This window comes from Lampris incognitus, chromosome 18 (genome assembly GCF_029633865.1).
Source record: "Lampris incognitus isolate fLamInc1 chromosome 18, fLamInc1.hap2, whole genome shotgun sequence".
NCBI lineage: Eukaryota > Metazoa > Chordata > Actinopteri > Lampriformes > Lampridae > Lampris > Lampris incognitus.
In genome coordinates this window covers 44053362-44070159 of record NC_079228.1, presented here as the reverse complement: position 1 = coordinate 44070159, position 16798 = coordinate 44053362, and the positions used below count along the sequence as shown (strand labels likewise).

General features: G+C 42.8%; 1 protein-coding gene across 4 annotated transcripts in view; it reads right to left on the bottom strand.

Moving 5' to 3' along the window:
• bop1 (BOP1 ribosomal biogenesis factor) overlaps nucleotides 1–16798 on the bottom strand; it is a 96024-nt gene that overhangs the window by 14711 nt on the left and 64515 nt on the right. For all 4 annotated transcript variants that reach the window (XM_056297813.1, XM_056297810.1, XM_056297811.1 and 1 more), the window contains 3 exons: nucleotides 9840–9972; nucleotides 7362–7542; nucleotides 1236–1527 (listed from right to left, as the gene is read on the bottom strand). In XM_056297813.1, the coding sequence (XP_056153788.1) occupies nucleotides 1236–1527; nucleotides 7362–7542; nucleotides 9840–9972 (606 nt within the window). The remainder of the gene's footprint in view (nucleotides 1–1235; nucleotides 1528–7361; nucleotides 7543–9839; nucleotides 9973–16798) is intronic.

The window sequence follows — 16798 nt, the reverse complement described above, 5'->3', positions numbered from 1 at the left end:
CCATCTCAAGTTTATTTCCCACCGAAACTGTTGCAGTGCAAACACTAGGGATGTTAACAACCAGTCCTTTTTTTATATTAAATGCAATATATCACATCAGGGGTCTGAAGGCTTTCAGACAGATCTACATATCATCATCATCAAAATAATAACTTATTCATTCAATACTTTTTAACAGCCCTTTGTGCTTCGCAACAAAGTGGAATGGAAATAAAATAAGTGCAGTCGCGATATGGGATGCTTTATTGTATTTCTTTAAGAGTGCTTCAAATTTTGTAATTTGGTAGAATAATTGACGGTAATAACTTACAGATGTGAAATACGTCATAAGTAATTGATAGTGTATTAAAATTAGGCTTAAGTGAGCAAGGATGTCTCATTTTGTTGAATGTCTGTTGCTTCGACTCATCTCTCTTTGCGTTTCTGTACGTGTTTATTTACTTGCTTATTTACGTGATGTATGAGTTCCTTTGCAAATAGAACAGGGATGTGAGATCCGATCACAAGTGGTCACTCAAGACACATTCTAATGCCAGGTGTGAGTGAACTGACGTACTTGTCCACTTGTGATCGGATCTCCTAGGACGCATGTTAATGCCAGGAGTGAATAGAATCAGAATCAGAAATACTTTATTCATCCCCCAGGGGAAATTGGGTAGGGCCTGATTTTAACCTTCAGAAGACTGATCAACTAATCACAGAAAGTTGAATCGGTTCATCTGGACACGTTTACCTCTTAGAGTGACCTCCCCAGAATGAAGACTGAAGAGGTCATTTGGATGAGTAATGAAACATTTCTCTCAATAAACGTGTCCAGATGAACTGACTCAACTTTCTGTGATTTCCTTACCTGTTAATTTAGTGATGCAATTGTGTTCATTTATGTAAGCATGCATGTGAAAGCATGTGTATACATGGATGTTGTTGTAAGATGTTTTTAATGTGGACCTCAGGAAGAGTAGCTGTTGCTTTGGGTAACAGCTAATGGGAATCTAAATAAACATAAACATAAACCTGGATTATTGAGCATGCATCAAGACAAATCAGCTAATGTTTTAGAAAGAAAATACCTCCAGGCTGGATAGACATACTGGGGTCTGCAGTATTTAGCGCATTAATTTGTTAAATAAGTATTTACTTTTAAAGGGGATGACCATTCTTGAGATCTCTTAAGAATTGGCCCATGGTTAATTAGGTAATTGCATTTTTTGTCTGTCTTATCTTATAATACCAACCTCCTGGGTGGATAGCCATGCTAGAAATCCATTTGGAGTTGGCCAGCAGTTTCTTGGTCAGCTCCTGTTTTATGAGGTTGTAGACTCTGACGGAGCGCTGAGTTGCCACAAAGAAATAGGGTCGAACAGGGTGGAAGGACACAGACTGCACCAGGCCCTTATTACGCCTGAAGGGGTTTTGGCTCTGCCTCTTGCTGAGCTGATGGATTAATACCTGCAAGTGGCTTGAGGTATCAGGCATGACAGAGGCTAAATAGTCTCCTTTGGCATGCCAGGTCACTTGATGTACGGCCTACAGAAACACAAGAATGCTATCTTAGTGTCATTCTACTATCATCACCTTGTGCACCTCCTTTCAAGACACAATAGACCGTTTACCTTGTTTTTTATGTTTCATGTGTGTGGGTATTTTTGTATGCATGGATATACATATACATAAGTGTGTATGTTTGTGTATGTAGTTAACGTATGAGTATGTGTGTGTGTGTGTGTGTGTGTGTGTGTGTCTGCAAGTGTACATCCAAAAGTTTCTCTCAGACAACAGGCAAAGTCGTATATTATCACATAAAAAACTGAAGTAAAAAATTCAATTCAATTCAATATATTGTCATTAAAAACATTGTGCAGGCACATGTTAAAAATGAAATGAGGGCTGTGGCTTCACCAAACAGTGGAAGACAGACACAGACAAACACAGCAAACACAGTATAAGATATACACACATGTAGACCAAAAGCTAAAATAAGTTAAAAAAGAGCAAGAGTACAAAATATTTAAAAATATCTGCAGACATTCAGTGGGTAGCCAGGTTCAGGTGGGCAACAGACTCCAAGGAATTTAAAGCTGGAAACAAGCTCCACTTCCACTCCATTGATGTGTATCGGGGAGTGGCTGCAGCTTCTCGACCTCCTGAAGTCCACAATCAGCTCCTTCGTCTTCTGCACATTGAGGACAAGATTGTTGGTAGTACACCATGATGTGAGGTGCTGAATCTCGTCCTTGTAGGCTGTCTCGTCATTGCTGGTGATACGGCCAATGACTGTGGCATCATCTGCAAACTTAACTATAACATTTGAAGGGTGAGTTGGCAAGCAGTTGTGGGTAAAGAGGAAGAAAAGGAGGGGGCTCAGAACACAGCCTTGAGGGGCACCTGTGCTGAGGGTCAGGGTGGAGGAGGTGTGGTCACCTAACCTAACAGACTGAGGTCTGTTGGTCAGGAAGTCCTGGGTCCAGTTACAGAGGGAGGGGTTGAGGCCAAGGGAGAGGAGTTTGGTGGTTAGTTTGGCGGGGATGATAGTGTTGAAGGCAGAGCTGTAATCTATAAACAGCATCCGGATGTATGTGTTGTTAAGTTCAAGGTGGGTCAGAGCAAAGTGCAGGGCAGTGGCAATGACATCCTCAGTAGACCTTTTGGGGCGGTAGGCGAACTGATGTGGATCGAATGTGTGTGTATGTGGGGGGGGGGGTAATTTTTTTGATGTGAGCCAGAACCAGTCTCTCAAAGCACTTCATGGCAATGGGGGTGAGGGCTTTGGGTCGGTAGTCATTCAGACATATGGATGTTGGTTTCTTGGGGACAGAAATGATAGAAGTGGTCTTAAAGCATGCCGGGACTATGGATTGGGACAGTGAGAGGTTGAATATAGTTGTGAAGACCTCAGCCAGCTGGTCGGCACATTCCCGGAGGACCCAACCTGGTATGCCGTCTGGTCCGGCAGCCTTCCGTGTGTTCACTCTGTGCAGTGATTCTCTGACCTCTGCGATTAATAGAGTGAGCACCTGGTTTTCTGGGTGGCTGGGGATTTTTGTGGCTGGGTCAGTATTGTCCTTGTCAAAGCGGGCATAAAAAGTTCCAAGGTTCAACAACAACAACAACAACAAAAAGATTGCAGTTAAGTTTAGGTAATGGTTAAGTTTAGGTAGTGATTAAGTTTAGGTAATGGTTAAGTTTCGGTAGTGGTTAAGTTTAGATAGTGGTTAAGTCTCTTGAAGCAGCAGACTGGTACTGGGAGGCCAGAAGGGCTGCGGCTTCGGTGGTCGCAGAAGCAAACACTCGGGTGTAGGAAGAGTTCGGCGAGGCTATGGAGGAGGACTTTCGGTTGGCCTCAAGGAAGTTCTGGCAAACCACCCGGTGACTCAGGAAGGGGAAGCAGGACTTGATTCAGGCTGTGTTCAGCCGGGGAGGGGAACTGCTGACCAGGACTGGGGATATTGTCAGGCGGTAGAAAAAACACTTTGAGGAACTCCTGAATCGGCTAACATGCCCTCAGTGGAGGAGGTAGAGTCTGAACACTCGGGGAGAGCCCCACCCATATCCCTGGCACCTGGCAAAGGTCTCTGAGATAGTTAAGAAGCTCCTCAGTGGCAAGGCGCCGGGTGTGGATGAGATTCGTCCTGAGATGCTGAAGGCTCTGGACATTTTTGGGCTGTCTTGGTTGACACGCCTCTTCAGTATCACGTGGAGGTTGGGGACAGCAGCTGTGGATTGGCAAACTGGGGTGGTGATTCTCATATTTAAAAAAGGGGTCCGGAGGGTGTGCTCCAATTATCGGGGCATCACAAAGCTAAGCCTCCCTGGGAAAGTTTACTCTAGGGTGCTGGAAAGGAGGCTCCAACCGATTGTCGAACCTTGGATCCAGGAGGAACAATGCGGATTCCGTCCTGGCCATGGAACAACGGACCAACTCTTTACCCTTTCAGAAGAGCTAAGGGGAACATGGGAGTTTGACCAGCCAGTCTACATGTGCTTTGTGGACTTAGAGAAGGCTTACAACCATGTACCCCAGGGCACTCTGTGGGGGGTACTGCGGGTATGGGGTACAGGGGCAGTTGCTACAAGCCATCCGGTCCTTGTATAACCAAAGTGAGAGCTGTGTTCGCATTCTCAGCACAAAATCAAACACATTTTCGGTGGATGTTGTACTCTGCCAAGGTTGTCCCTTGTCTCTGATTCTGTTTGTGATATTCATGGATAGGATCTCAAGGCGCAGCCAAGGTGAGGAGTGTGTCCATTTGGGAACCTCAGAATTGCATCCATGCTTTTCGCAGATGATTTGGTTTTGTTAGCTTCATCAGAACGCGACCTCCAGCGCACTTTGGTTTGCAGCTGAGGGTGAAAGAGCCAGGATGAGAGTCAGCACTTCCAAGTCTGAGGCCACGGTTCTCTACCGAAAAATGGTGGACTGCTCCCTCTGGGCGGGGATGAGTTGTTGCCTCAAGTGAAGGGGTTCAAGTATTCTAGGGTTTTGTTCACGAGTGAGGGTAGGATGGAGTGAGAGATTGACAGGCGGATTGGTGTAGCATCAGAAGTAATGCGGACGTTGTACCAGACCGTTGTGGTGAAGAGGGAGCTGAACCAGAAGGCAAAGCTCTAAATTTAAAAGCCAATCTTAATTCCAACCCTCAGCTATGGTCATGAGCTTTGGGTAGTGACCGAAAGGGTGAGATCATGGATACAAGTGGCTGAAATGCATTTCCTCCGTCAGGTGTCTGGGCTCAGCCTTGGAGATAAGATGAGGAGCTCGGACATCCGGAGGGAGCTTGGAGTAGAGCCGCAGCTCCTTCGCGTCGAAAGGAGCCAGTTGAGGTGGTTCGGGCATGTGATTAGGATGCCTTCCTTTGGAGGTTTTCAGGACACGTCCAACTGGGAGGAGACCCCGGGGTAGACCCAGAACTCGCTGGAGGGACTACACGTCCAATCTGGCCTGTGAACATCTTCGGATCCCCCAGGAGGAGCTGGAGGGCGTTGCTGGGGAGAGGGATGTCTGGAGTACCCTACTTAGCTTGCTGCCACCACGACCTGACCCTGGAGAAGCGGCTGATGATGAGATGAGACGATGCGATGAACTAGCATTCAACATACGTACACTCTTAAACACAGTGCAATATAACATACGGTATCATTAAACAGCTCAGATGACAAACGTAGGTCACAGACGCTATATAGCACATAATATGAGCTACATACAACACTTATCCCACATAAACAACATATAACTCACTTTCTTCACAAACACATTGTCTGTTAATGAGAGATATACAACCACGCTCACCAAGTTCATAACGTCATGTAACCCCCCCCCGTCTGCCAAACAAAGGCTCACAGCTCTGGCTGCCAGGCTGAAGCAATACACTAGAGAAGCAGAAGCCAAAAGAGTAAATGGCCTGTTCCTCAAAGAACCATCCAAAGTGTACTCCCAGCTGCAGAGTAACAAGGGAACAACATCAGACCCACCCAGAGCAGAGACTGAGTGATACTGGAAGGATATATAAGAAAAGGAGGCATCCCACAACAGTAATGCCCGGTGGCTGGTGGGCCTAAGAAAAGACCACAGCATTATCCCTGAACAAAAACAAGTTACCATCACAGTGGCCGACATCCAACGACAAGTCTCAAGCATGAAGAGTTGGACTCCACCAGGCCCTGACATGATTCACGCTTACTGGCCAAAGAAGCTAACGGCACTCCATGAACGCCCGAGGACACAGATGACCCAGCTACTAACATCAGGGTCTCACCCTGACTGTCTAACACAGGGGAGAACAATACTGATCATGAAGGATCCCCACAAGGTACAGCACCTTCAAACTACCAGCCGATAACCTGCCTCTCCAAAACATGGAAGATCCTTTCAGGCATCATAGCAGTCCAGCTGAATAGGCACGAGTCAATACATGAGCAAAACTCCAAAGGGAATTAGGAACAACATCAGAGGGTCAAGCATCAGCTACTGGTTGAAAGAGCAGTCATCTAAGACTCTAAGACCAGACAGACCAACCTGAGCACAGCCTTGATTGACTACAAGAAAGCCTAGGATTCAATGCTCCACACATGGTTACTGGAGTGCTTGGCACTACACAAAGCCAACAGGACACTAATAGCCTTCATCAAGAACTAAATGCAGCTGTGGAAACAACACTGGAGGCAAAACTCAAAGACAATCACACAGGTAACCATAAAATGTGGCATATACCAAGATGGTGCACTATCCCCACTGTTCTGCATAGGCCTGAACCCCTTCAGTCAGATCATAACAAAGAGTGGATATGGATACAGGTTCGGAAATGGTGTTACCATCAGCCACCTCCTATACATGGATGACATCAAGCTGTATGCCAGTGAGACATTCTGATTCTTATTCTGACATTGACTCGCTGATCCACCTCACCAGGATCTACAGCAATGACATCGGGATGTAATTCAGACTGGACAAGTGTGGTCAAATGCTGGCAAAAAGAGGAAAGGTGGTGAGGACTGATGGGGACGAATTACCAGATGGCAGGATAATAGACACATGACAGTTACAAGTACCTGGGTATTCCACAGGCAAATAGAAACTGTAATGACAAAATTTACAATTTTATAAGGAATTTTACCAACGGACTACCTCAGTAATAAGGATAGTGCTGGTATGACAACAGTGGATAAAATTGCCATGGTTTCTTGTGCATTGACAAATGTGTGTGACTCCGTAGTTCCTTCAGACTGATACAACTTGCAAGTTATATATTATTCATTGTATAAAACTGTTACAATATACTTCTTAAAGAAACAAAAGCATTTAAAAATAAAGACATTTCAATTTTATTAGACATTTTTCAATTGTGTGTCAATCATCATCAGCAGTTATAAGCTAAATCTTAAAATTACATGGTTTGAATACAATTAGTACAAGAGGGAGAGAAACTGCTTTTGTTTTGTAAACTTGTTAACATATCAGTCTAACATATCGACAAGCGAGTTCTTCCATATATCTGTCCTTGGTTTTTCCATCTAAAGCTTGCACATAATCCTTGATCGAAGCCATCGCGGAATTGCATGAGACTGGCCTAACAGCCGAAAATCCTCAAATTGAATCTGATCCTTTGCGCCGTTAGGCCAGAACTTTGTAAAAACTTATTTTGTGAACTGTTTTTCGAAGAGTGGATTACAACTGTGATGTTTTAGTTCCGTATGTTTGTCTGATTTTCGCTTAAAATGTCAGTCTTGTAAACACGGATGGACAATGAGAACTTCAGTGTAAACAGGAGTTGCTGAGGTCTAGCTGTCCTCCAACATGGCAGAGCTGTTCCTTGTCAATGAAGAAGTCACGTGATTGAGAATAACCCATGTGTGTCTGTTCTTACCTTGGGATGTTGAATTTTAAGATGGATCCCCTGGTTAAACTCCTCCCCCTCAGCTAGGCTCCAGGTAACAGGCTCCTCCCCTTTCTCATCAGGAGGTTGATAGGACAGGAGGAGCTTCTCTGTAGAACTCAGCACCACCTTATCTCCTAGAGAAGGAGTTACTATGACAACCACACTGTCACTAGACAGAGAGAGAGAGAGAGAGAGAGCATTACTATCACAGTTTAGGATTGGATATTTAAACTTGGTACGACAATGGCACCAGTTCCCATACAACCGATACCAACTGGACCGAAACGCAGTAGATGTCTGTGATTCATTACATTGTCAAAATAAAGTTCCTCAACTGACATGAAAAATATCCTGTCACTCTTTTCTGCCACCTTCTGGTGCTCTGAAACAGAAGGTAGCAACAGAGGTATGGCTTTGTGTGCTCACGTGACCCTGTTACACAACTTCCCAGAAAGAAGAGAGAAAGGCCTCCCTGCATCAGGACTAGACGAGCTGAGCAAAGAGCTGCACAAATATGACAACAGGGCTACTACCGAGGCCTTGCAAACAGAGCTACAGAATCTGGCTACCCACTGGGATAAGTTGAAGTTGAAGTTGTCAGTGTTAGATGTGTATGTGGTCAGGGTGAGCACAGAGGAAGCCAAAGATGGAAATGAGCCGACAGTCCCGACAGATGACCATGACCCACCGGATGAACAATGGGATGTAATAAATAAGACCTGCTCATCTTGTAAGAAATGTCCCATTTGTTGTTATCAAGTACTGTGTCGATATGGTCTGCTGACTGATGCATTCCATCTTACTGGACTTGGTTACACATTTCTACTTGCTTGCGAGCGAAGTTTCTCAACTCTAAAATTTATAAAGAACAGACGGAGGAGTATGGCATCACAGGATCATTTAGAAGCCTTCATGCATATGGCTACAGATAAAGACATTCTGATGTCGTTGGACACGGATTGCATCATCGACAGGGTAGCAGAGAAAAGTGCACTGATATGATGACTTCTGACTACCTAAGGTAGGTCATATTCTTTTTCAATTCCATCCATGGGGTTGGTCGCCATGTCAGCATGTCTGTGTGTGTGCATGCATGCATGTGTGTGTGTGTGTGAGCGAGCGAGTGAGTGTGTGAGACAGATGCATTTATTATATAGCCTATTCTTTTTTAATTCCATCCATGGGTTTGGCCACCATGCCATTCACCTGTCTGTGTGTGTGTGCCGTGTGAGTGAGTGAGTGAGTGAGTGTGTGTGTGTGTGTGTGTGTGTGTGTGTGTGTGTGTGTGTGTGTGTGTGTGTGTGTGTGAGAGATGCATTTATTATAAAGGCCTAGAAGAGCGCCTGCATTGTCTTGCTTGATTGCTTGCTGTTATTAATATAAATGAACTTTATGGGATATATCATTAATGTGGAAGCCGGTATAGTTAGCTGTTGGTGCCGACTGTGGAGTATTCTAAATTTGAGCATCATTTGCATTGGCAAAAATATGCGAGCATAACCTCCTTTTCTTTACACGTATTCCACTCAGTGCCATTCTGTTTTATTCTGAGATGGTCATCTGAACGTTTTATGGCCTGCTTCAGTGTGTGTACTATTTAGTTAACAAAGCCTGTAGGTGCGCTGCGTGCTGCTGGTGCCGATCAAGTGTGCGTGATATTTGCATTAAAAAATATGCAACCCCCCGGAAAATGGGCCGGTCGGGACCAAATGCCACAGCCTAATTTTGTCCCAATCCATCACTGTCCATGTCCAACTCACTGTTACATATGGAAAACTCTCCACTGTAAATAATGACATCCATGTCCAACTCACTGTTACATATGGAAAACTAAATGATGACAACCATGTCCAACTCACTGTTACATATGGAAAACTACATGATGACATCCATGTCCAACTCACTGTTACATATGGAAAACTAAATGATGACATCCATGTCCAACTCACTGTTACATATGGAAAACTAAATGATGACATCCATGTCCAACTCACTGTTACATATGGAAAACTAAATGATGGCATCCATGTCCAACTCACTGTTACATATGGAAAACTAAATGATGGCATCCATGTCCAACTCACTGTTACATACGGAAAACTCTCCACTGTAAATAATGACATGTTTGAGTTCATGTGTAATGCTGCTTAAATTCTCTTTACATTTAGATGGAAATGAATGATTGAATGATTATGAACTCTTAACGATTATACAAAATGATGGCCTGGTGGCCTGTCCAGGGTGCCTCCCCGCCTGCCGCCCAATGACTGCCGGGATAGGCTCCAGCATCCCGCGACCCTGAGAACAGGATAAGCGATTTGGATAATGGATGGATGGATTGCAGTCAGCTCAAATAATTGTAATCAGGTGATTGTGTTGGAAGTGTGACAGATCAACAGATGTTTACAGAGCGACAGCCACTAGACAGACAGCCAGATCTTTACAGGATGACAGACACATTCTTACAAGGCGACAGCCAGCAGACAGACAGCAGAGTTTGGGTTCCACGCGACGCTCCTCACTGCTCCTCCCACCTGCACCACCTTAAGACAACGAGCAGAACACACCTCCCAGAACCTTACCGTACCATCATCGGAACCTAACACACAAAGAAAAACCACACACACACACACACACACACACACACACACACACACACACACACACACACAGAGCAGATGTTAACAGAGTTGATTTTGTACTCTGGTGGGACATACAGCTATATCAGAACTAAACCAGATGTCCTGGGATGTAGTTTCTGCAGTATATGGACAAACTGGAGGTCCTTAACAAAGCCAAAGTCCCGAGAGGCACAGATATTTTCACTAATGAGGATTTTCATGAAGTTGTTTGACAGAAGTGAATCAAACTTCTTCCAGCCATGAGGGCTACTGGGAGCGGGGGGAAAATTGCCTACCTGTGGTATGAAAAACTCATTGTACAGCCACTATCAAATTATTATTATTATTATTATCTCAGAAACCTGCACAAAGGCCTGGGTTAGGGTTAGGGTTAGGGTTAGGAACAGTGAATCTCTGTCTTCTTAACATGAGACACACAGTATCATACCTAATTCTAAAATGCATCTCAGTATGGAAATCTGCCCATGAGCAAGTCCATGATAGACTCCAGCTCTCTGTTATCACGGCCACAACATAACGCAAACCGAACTGTGTATTGTTCCTGCTGTACAAAGTGTTACTGCTGGAGATGCACACCTACCAGAACACATGAAGGAATGAATGGAGCTGTTGGACTTGCTCTCGGTATGTCTCCATATTTCCTTATGATACTGAGATTCACTGCGATTATTGTGATTATAGGACGATGACTGTTGCCAAACATGTTCTTCAAACCCTTTCAATTGAAACTCCTGTGGTGACACTGAGTTTATGGAGCCTTTTGATCCCGATTCAAATGTTTTTTAGTTATTTCATCTCAGAATCTTTCCCCTGTGACTCTTTCAGTATAAACAGGTCAAATAGTCCACTACTTGATATTTCAAAGCCCCAAACAAAGCAGTTCTCCACTTTTCATTTAAATGTTCATAGTCTCTCCAAAAATCAGGATCTACTTTGTCACTTCTTGTCTTCACTTAATCATAAATGTTATGTTGTAGCAGAACCTTGGCTGACTGATGAGTCCACATGTCTCTGTGGCGTTCCTCCTCATGCTCTGCATCACGGTAGGACGGCAAGGCCTGGCAGAGCTGTATCTATATATTTACACAATGAATTTCAAGATGATCATAGACATGACCTTACTCTCAATTCTGAGTGTAATGATGTGGAATCACTGCTCCTTGAAATACCCTCTTGAGGTATTTTTGATGGTAAAAGTGTGATCATTTACAAGCCTCCTGACACAAACATTGGACATTTTAATTCTAGTCTTCCTTGTGTCTTATGCAAAATTAACAAAGAAGGTAAAGTATGTTTCCATCTAGGTGACTTTAACATTAATCTGTTTAACAGTGAGTCTCATTCACTCACTACAGACCTTCTGAATACATTGTATGTAAATTTCATGTACCCCTTCATCACTAAACCTACAAGGTCAACTTGTTCTTCTGCAACCCTTGATAATATATTTACCAGCTCTTTTAGTAATGTATGGAGGTCTGGTGTCCTTTGCTCTCATATATCTGATCATTTCCAATATTTCCTGTCACTACAATCTCCACAGTTAAATGGCAGGAAACAGAAATGTTGAAGGTTTGGAGTGTCAACAAAAGAAACATCGACCAATCTGAGAAGCTGATGATGTTCCATGGGGAAATGTGTAATACTCATGATGATGCTGAATTTGCCTATCAGTCATTTAGAACTTCATTTAATTCTGTGTTTTACAGGTCTCTCCCCCTAGTCAGTATGTATACAAAAAATACAAAAAAAAAGTCAGTACATTCAAAAAACCCTGGTTTACACCAGGTCTCTGAGAAAAGATGTAATACAGAAAGAGATTGTTTTAGATTAGGTTAATTTTACTGTATTCTGTTATGAGTTATGTCTGCTTTATTTTAATTACTTAATCTTTTTTTCTCACTTACGGGAATTGTTTTTGTTTTTGTCTAACTGGGTATGATGGGTACAGAGAATGCCGTGCAGTGCTCAAAGCTGTTTGATGAGTTTACTTTTGTGTGAAGTTTCTGGTTATTGCTGTTATATTGACATATGTTCTGTTTGTGCTTATTGACTTGTAAATTAACTATTGTACTGTTAGAGCCCAGGAAGAATCGTCACTGCTGAGGCAGTGACTCATGGGATCTGAAATAAAGAAATAAAGTCACCATAAGTTAGCACTACCAAAATAAGATTGCGTAAGAAATGTATCAGAAATCAATCCCCATATGAATATGCCAGTTATAAGAAGTATAGAAACAAATACAACCACTTCATTAGAATTGCAAAGAAAAAATATTTCACTAACAGGTTTGATGAGGCTTCAAATAGCATCAAAATAACATCAGGTCTTAAACAGGAAAAAGGCTTCAGTCACTCTTCTGTCCCAGTTTGCAGATGAAAACAGAGTACAGTGGTGCTTGAAAGTTTGTGAACCCTTTAGACTGTTCTATATTTCTGCATAAATATGACCACAAGTCCTAAAAGTAGATAAAGAGAACCCAATTAAACAAATGAGCCAAAATATTATACTTGGTCATTTATTTGAAGAAAATGATCCAATATTACAAAGCTGTGAGTGGCAAACGTACGTGGACCTTTAGGATTAGCAGTTAATTTGAAGGTGAAATTAGAGTCAGGTGTTTTCAACCAATGGGATGACAACCAGTTGTGAGTGGGCACCCTGTTTTCGTGAGACCCAGCGTCCTCATATGGGGACATTACATTTTGGTTTCCCTGCACCATAATACTTCATTCTGCTGAACTTAAGACCCGTTGTCCTCATCCGGGGACACTTCCTCTGTCATCTAGTGGTCACAGAAGCACAATACACAAAAAAACAAGAAGACAAGATGGCCGTGATCTCAACCACTTGTTTCTATGGCAAATCCCGACACAAAAGTGGACAAGGTACAAATCCTCATCAAATTATATGGGTGAAACTTGTGTATTTATGCTTATTAAAGTATGTAGCTTGAAATGGAATACAATTTTGACAAATTTTAGCAATAGCAATATGCTACGACGCTGCTAAACTTGAAGTACTCATATGAGGATATAATGTTAGCTACGGCACTGCTAATCTAGAAGTACTCGTATGAGGACATTGGGACTTCATTCATGCAAACTAAACCTGTGTGAAAGTAAGGAAACAGCTTGGGAAGATTTGGGAAGAAACCAACAGTTGGCAAGAGTATAAATAGTTACTGCTTGTGGTACAAATTAGTCTACATTGATTTTTAGTTTTTATTCTTATGCGATTCATTTTCAGGGCACATTACTCTGTCAAAAGCAGAAAGATTGCTGAATGCAATAGTAGGAGACAACTCTGAGGTGAAGGATTTGTCTGATGGTGATGATCCTGCAATTGATGGAGATTATATTCCACCTGATATACCAGAAGCTGGTCAGCGAAGCAGTGATGATAGATCTGATCAGCAGAGCAGTGATGATAGTGTTGGTGAACCACAACTCCATCCACATGCATCTAAACATGTGCAGAGATCCAGAAGACGTGGGCGTAAACGTAAGTGTCCACATGCATCTCAAACCAGGCCAAAACCTAGCAATGTTGGACGTGAAGATTGCTGGAAGCGTAGTGCATTTACTCCAGAGTTAGTTCAGTTTGAGGCTCAAGATGAAAGGCGAGAAGATTGGTAGCCACTGGACTATGTGGAGTAGTACATTGACACAGAGTTGATGAAGCTCACTGCTGACTGCACAAATGCTATGTCACTAGCTACCAGTGGTACATCTCTCAACACTTCAGTTGATGAGAGTTATAATTTTTTTGGAGCATCAATTTTGATGTCTTGCGTGCCTTACCTACATGTGAGGCTGTTCTGGTCCAATGCCCTCTGAATCCCTGCCATTATCGACAAAATCACTTGTGACAAATTTTTCAAACTCCGACAATATCCAGAAGTAGTCATCAATTATGACATTTCAGAAGACATTCGTCTTCCAGTATCTGTCAGATACTGGAAGATGAGGCTTTTCATGGATCACATTCTCAATGGCTGCTTGCTTCAGGCTCGACCGGAATGTGTGTCAATCGATGAACAGATGATCCCATTTACAGGAGCTTGTCCATTTCGACAGTATGTGCCACTAAAGCCCAATCCAGTTAGCATGAAGAATTTTGTGCTGATTTCAGCGGATGGCATCATTCTGGACTTTGAAGTCTATCAAGGGGCAACCACACAGAACTCACAGGTTCAGGAAGTGGAGGGACTGGGTTTGGGAGCCTTGGTCATCGAACGACTGGCTAAAACTCTGCCTCTTGGTACAAAAGTACACTGTGATCGGTTCTTCACAACCACGAAAGCTGTGGATGGAATGCTGGAGAAGCAGGTGTACCTCACTGGTACAGTAATGAAGAAGCAGGCCACCAAAGCACTGCAGATGCTACCAAGTGACAAAACCATGAAAAAGCAAGGAAGAGGTGCCTTAGCATCAGTTACCAGGGAAGATGGGAAGCTATGTGTTATGAAGTGGTATGACACAACAAACCAGTTTTGATGCGTTCCGTTGTTCATACTGAAGAGCCATTAGACACCTGCAAGCGATGGTGCAAGAAAGAGAGGTGATATGTGGCTGTCACACGACCAAGCATTGTGTGCAAGTACAACTCCAAGATGGGTGGGGTTGACTTGAATGACAGGATGATCAGTTACCAGTGAATGAGCATCTGAACCAGGAAGTGGAAAATTTGGATGCTGATGCACTTCACTGATCTCGCTTTAGCCAATAGCTGGCTATTGCATTGCCAAGACAACTGTGAACGTGGTACATCAAGAAAGGATGTGATGTAGTTCCATGATTTTCGCATGACAATGGCTCAGGCATACTTGACCAAGCACGACACTGATGTCGAACATGTACAGGGAGAGGATACACACCCTTCGCAAGAAGGCCACAAATGTCAGGTCACTCCAATACCCCTTGTCTCAGTCCGCACAACTTCTGCTGTACATCTTCCGGAGATGGTCACCTGAAAAACCCAGTGTGTTGCAGAGAAAAAGGCTGCTCTGGGAAATCTCATGTCCAGTGTGTGACATGCAACGTGTTCCTCTGCTTGCAAACTGAACACAACTGTTTTGCAGCATTTCACACAGGCAAATAGGTGTGACAGGCTGTTCCTAATAACAAAAAGGACAAGCGTAAGAGTCAAAAGAATCCACACATGAGTGTGAGGAATGTGAAAAAGTGTTTTGAAGTAAGAATGATTTAGTTAGTCAAAAGAATCTACATGGGAGAGAATCCATATCAGTGTTAGGAATGAGAAAACAGCTTTTGATGTAAGAATGACTTAGTCAAAAGAATACACACAGAAGAGAATCCATATCAGCGTTAGGAATATGGAATATGGAGATGTTTTGCACTGTTTGCAATTTTCAGGCATGGAAATAAACAGTTTTATACTTTGTTACACAATGGTGACTTTGTTTTATAGTAAATTAAGTCTTGATGTCCTCATATAAGGACATATTTTTTGTGGAAACTACTTCTTAGTTTTTATATTAATCAGGTCCTACTAACCCCAAATAGCCAGGGTAATTTAAAAATGCATGCCAAACAAAAGCTCAGGTCTCAGGAGGTTAGAACAGGGATCTATCAAAGTCTGATCTTCACAACACATGTTTGTGGAAGTGTATCATGGCAAGAACAAAACAGATTTCTGAGGACCACAGAAAAAGTGTAGTTGAATTTCCTGAAATTAAATCAAAATAAGACTGAAATTATTGTATATGGACAGCCTGATCTGCTGGATGGTTATGATAGTGCTCTTGGCCCTTTGGCTTCCTACAGTCACTCTTCTGTTAGGAATCTTGGGGTGATTTTTGACAGCTCTTTTAACTTTGACAAACAAATAAGCTCAGTAGTCAAAACAAGTTTTTTTCAACTACGACTTCTGGGAAAAGTAAAGGCCTATCACCGTCCAAATGATCTTGAAAGGGTAATTCATGCGTTTATTACCTCTAGTCTAGATTATTGTAACTCATTGTATGTTGGCATAGCTCAGTCGTCGCTTCGTCGCCTGCAGCTTGTACAAAATGCAGCTGCTCGCCTGCTGACAGGACAGAAGCGACGTGATCACATAACGGCCTGTACTGGCCTCCCTTCATTGGCTATTTGTCTGTTTTAGGATCCAGTTTAAGATTGTATTACTTGTTTTCAAGTCTTTAAATGGGCTGGCACCATCTTATTTATCTGAGCTAACATATTATCATACACCAGTCAGAGCACTCAGGTCAGCAAACCAGAGGCTCTTACATGTTCCAAGATCCAGGCTTAAGAATAGGGGTGACAGAGCCTTTGCAGTTGCTGCCCCTGATCTCTGGAACAACTTACCAGTACACATAAGATCAGCTCAGACCCTAGAGACTTTTAAATCTTGGTTAAAGACCTACCTCTTCTCGCTGGCATTCAATTCAAGTTGAGCTAGACACCTTGATTTTATTGTGGAAATATACTTTTACTCTTGTGTTTTATTGTTTACACTTTAATTCCTTTATTTTACTTTTACATGTATTTTTATATTTATATGTGTTACTTATTTTATATTGTATTTTGAGCTTGTGCAGCACTCTGGTTCAACTGTGGTTTTTTTAAATGTGCGATATAAATAAACTTGACTTGACTTGATGCTCATCAGGCTGGAAAAGGTTACAAAACCATCTCTAAAGAGTTTGGACTCCACCAATCCACAGTCAGACAGATTGTGTACAAATAGAGGAAATTCAAGACCATTGTTACCCTCCCCAGGAGTGGTCGACCATCAAAGATCACTCCAAGAGCAAG